General features: G+C 62.3%; 1 protein-coding gene across 1 annotated transcript in view; it reads right to left on the minus strand.

The window, feature by feature from the left end:
* The window catches only part of LOC100550013 (integrin alpha-7), a gene marked incomplete at its 5' end in the record, with an annotated part of 10,163 nt that extends 8,092 nt beyond the window's left edge, over positions 1-2,071 (minus strand). Inside the window, 5 exon segments of the mRNA XM_019611178.2 lie at positions 389-508; positions 638-769; positions 1,381-1,636; positions 1,726-1,805; positions 1,927-2,071. Of these exon segments, the coding sequence (XP_019466723.2) occupies positions 389-508; positions 638-769; positions 1,381-1,636; positions 1,726-1,805; positions 1,927-2,071 (733 nt within the window).
* Between the last annotated feature and the right edge of the window lie 1,216 nt (positions 2,072-3,287).

Consider the following 3,287-nt stretch of genomic DNA (forward strand, 5'->3'; position numbering starts at 1 on the left):
ACCAACTCGGGGGGGGGCACGGGGGGGACGGGGCACAGGCACAAAATGGACCCAATGTTTCCAAGCATGAAGTGTGGCATGGGGTGGTACAACAGCAATGCGTGTGCATGGTGGGGTGTGCAAGGGGCTGGGAGTGCACGAGATGTGCTCTGTGCATGCATGTGGATGAGGTGCATGCAGAGCAAGAAGCGTGCAAAGAGAGGTGTGTGTGTACCCGAGTGTGCACAAATGTGCACGCACGCTTGGGGCTGCAGCTCCGCTCCACTCTGCTCTGCACAGACACAGGGAGGGAGGAGACGGGGACACAGACACACACACACACACACACACGGGGCTGTGGGGTGGCACACGGGGACGCGGCGTGCTTGGCACTGCCACGCGTACGAACCCAGGTAGCTATTCTGGGGCACATCGCCCGCTGCGCCGGGCACCTTCTCGTTGGGGTCTGGGCTTTTGTACACCAGCTGGTCGGGATCTGAGCTATCAATGTTTGTCACAAACAACAAACCTGCACCCACGTCGGGGCCGAGAGAGAAAGAGAGAGGGCATCAGTGGGGGCATGAGATGGGGCAGGCTGGAGCCGGGCAGGGGGGACTTGGGGGTCCCCACACCGCACCGGGCTCCGCCATGCCCGTACCGAAGTAGCTGTTGGCGGGCACGGGGATGAGCGAGGGGTCCTGGTCCTTCTCGCCCCCAGCTTCATAGGGGCCGTCGTCGTAGCGCAGGAGATCGAGGGAGCTCTGGTTTAGCAGCTCCACACGCATGTTCCCTGCGGAGCCGAGGAGGGGTCAGAGGGGTACAGGGGGACCCTCCCGAGGAGCGCACACGGGCTAAGGGTGCACAGAGAGGTGCACGTGGGGTGTGGGAGATGCCCCTGCGTGGGCACCCCGATGCACAGATACACAGACACAGCCATGCATGGACACACAGACACAGCCCTGTGAGCTCACACAGCGTGCACACACCTCTGTGCTCACACACAGCATGAGCGTGCATCTCTGTGTGCATGCACTTACCCACGTGCACGCAGCCGTGCTCACAAAGCACACACACACACCTTTGCTCACACACACAGTATGAATGCATGTGCACCTTTGCCTGCATGCACAACACACATGCACACACCCACGTGCACACACCCATGCCCACGTTGTCTGCACGCAGCTCCTTACCTCCATGCTCACACGCACAGCATGAATGCGTGTGCATCTTCCCATGCACGCACACACACCCAAGCAGCCATGTGCACACAGCAGGCAGCTCACACACACTCAGAGCACACTTGTGCACACAGGGCACTTTCGTGCACTCACATGCTCGTTCCCACTATCCATGCTTGTGCACACCCCCCTCTTGCACACCCATCCACCCCACACCCACCTTTCCAATTATAGGTGCCAGGCGCCCCAAAGAGGACGTAGTGCTGATCGGGGCTGAATGCTGCAGCCAAGCCCTGCTGGCAGAACCCAAAGCGGTCGTGGCCCTGCGGCCTCCCTTCGCAGAACTTCCACTCTCCACCATCCAGCTCGTCGTGCACCCTGAGGTCCTGGCTCAGCACGAAGCAGCGCCCGATCACATCCCTCGTCTCCAGCGGCTGCTGCACGCGGTTCCGAGCTTCGTACCGATGGGCACAGGTCTGGGTTTGAGCACTGCGGGGTCAGCATCGTGCAGCTCCAGGACCCCCCTTTCCCCTTCTCTCCCCGCAGTGCTCCCCCTCATGCTCACCACGATCTTGCCACCGGCGCCCTGGCTCTTCACGCTCACCCCCAGCCACTGGTTCTCTTTGCTCTCTCTTTGCAGATCCACTTGTTGAAGGGGACACATGGGCAGCATCACTCCTGTGCCCCTCCCCCACCCCCACCCCCTCTTTAGACCCACTGCCCCACGCAGTAGGGGTACGAGCCCCAACTGGTATATCCCCCTCACCTCCCTCGTCAATGGGCACCCGCCAGCAGTCGGAGGGCTCGGGGGTCAGCGGGCAAGCAAAGAGACCCCCTGTCCTGTTGGCCGCTTGGCTGGGCAGCGCCGGCGCTTGCGGGGCTCCCACCAGCAGCCTGCAGGGATGGGAAACCCCATTTCAGGGCAAGGGAACCCCCCCTCCAGGATCACTGCCATGCACAAGTGTGTGAATTGCACGCACGCTGCCCGTTGCACATTCAGACCTCCTCTTTGCACCCTCCCCATTGACCTGCCACCCCCTCACAGCTGTCCCTGGGCCCCCACACTGATCTAAAGGTGGAGGGAGGGGCATTCTGGCCAGGCTGCACCATGCATGCATGCCCAGCTTGATGCCAGCCAGCAGAGCTGCTGTGATCATAGCATGGCAGTGCCCAGACCTCAGCACATCCCATCCCCCAACCTGACCCCCCTGCAGCCCCACCAGGTCCCCTGAGGACAGTGCTGGGACGTGTCTCACTGTACCCATAGGAGCACAGCAGTGGCAGAACCCCGTGGCCCTGGGGCACCCAGGCACCCCCATGCCTCTCCCTGGAGACCAGTGGCCTCGAGACACAAGGGAGCCCCAGGAGAGCTGAGCTGGTAAAAATAAACTGGAATTCACTCAAAATAACTCAGCGGCAACATGTCCAAAAAAGGAGGGAGGCAGAAAGAGACATGGGAGCGGCCCCCAGCACCAGGCAGTGCCCAGGGTGCCCAGGCCAAGGAACCAACTAAGGAGGCTGAGCACAGCCCCAAGGGGGGTTGGCATGGGGGTGGACGAGGGTGCTGGTGCCACGTGCCCGGTGCTGTGCCTCATTCCTGGTGCTGGTGCCATATTCAGTGCTCAGCACCAAGCTCAGTGCCATGCTCAGTGCCCGGTGCCATGCCCAGTGCAGGCACCATGCCCAATGCTGTGCTCAGTGCCACGCTCAGTGCTCGGTGCCGTGCTGCAGTCTCCGTGCTGGTGCTGTGTCCGATGCTGTTCCTGATGCTGGTGCCACGCCTGGTGCTATGCCTGCTTCCATGCCTGCTTCCCATCCCACTGCCATGCTCAGTGGTCGATGCCATGCCCAGTTCTCGGTGCTGGTGCTGTGCCCGGTGCTCCTGCCATGCTCATACTGCACACGGTGCCATGTTTGGTGCCATGTTTGGTGCCATGCTCAGTGCCCGCTTCCTGGTGCCGGTGCTGTGCCCGGTGCTGTGCTCAGTTCCCGGCGCCGTGCTCAGTTCCCGGCACACAACCCGACGCCAGCAGCTCTCCAAGCACCTGCCCAAGAACTCCGCTACCGGGAGCGAAAATAACCCCGGGGCGGGCGCCAGGAATGCGGAGAGGCGGCAGCAGAGCCGGG

This window comes from Meleagris gallopavo, unplaced genomic scaffold, assembly GCF_000146605.3.
Source record: "Meleagris gallopavo isolate NT-WF06-2002-E0010 breed Aviagen turkey brand Nicholas breeding stock unplaced genomic scaffold, Turkey_5.1 ChrUn_random_7180001869334, whole genome shotgun sequence".
In the NCBI taxonomy this organism is placed as follows: Eukaryota; Metazoa; Chordata; class Aves; order Galliformes; family Phasianidae; genus Meleagris; species Meleagris gallopavo.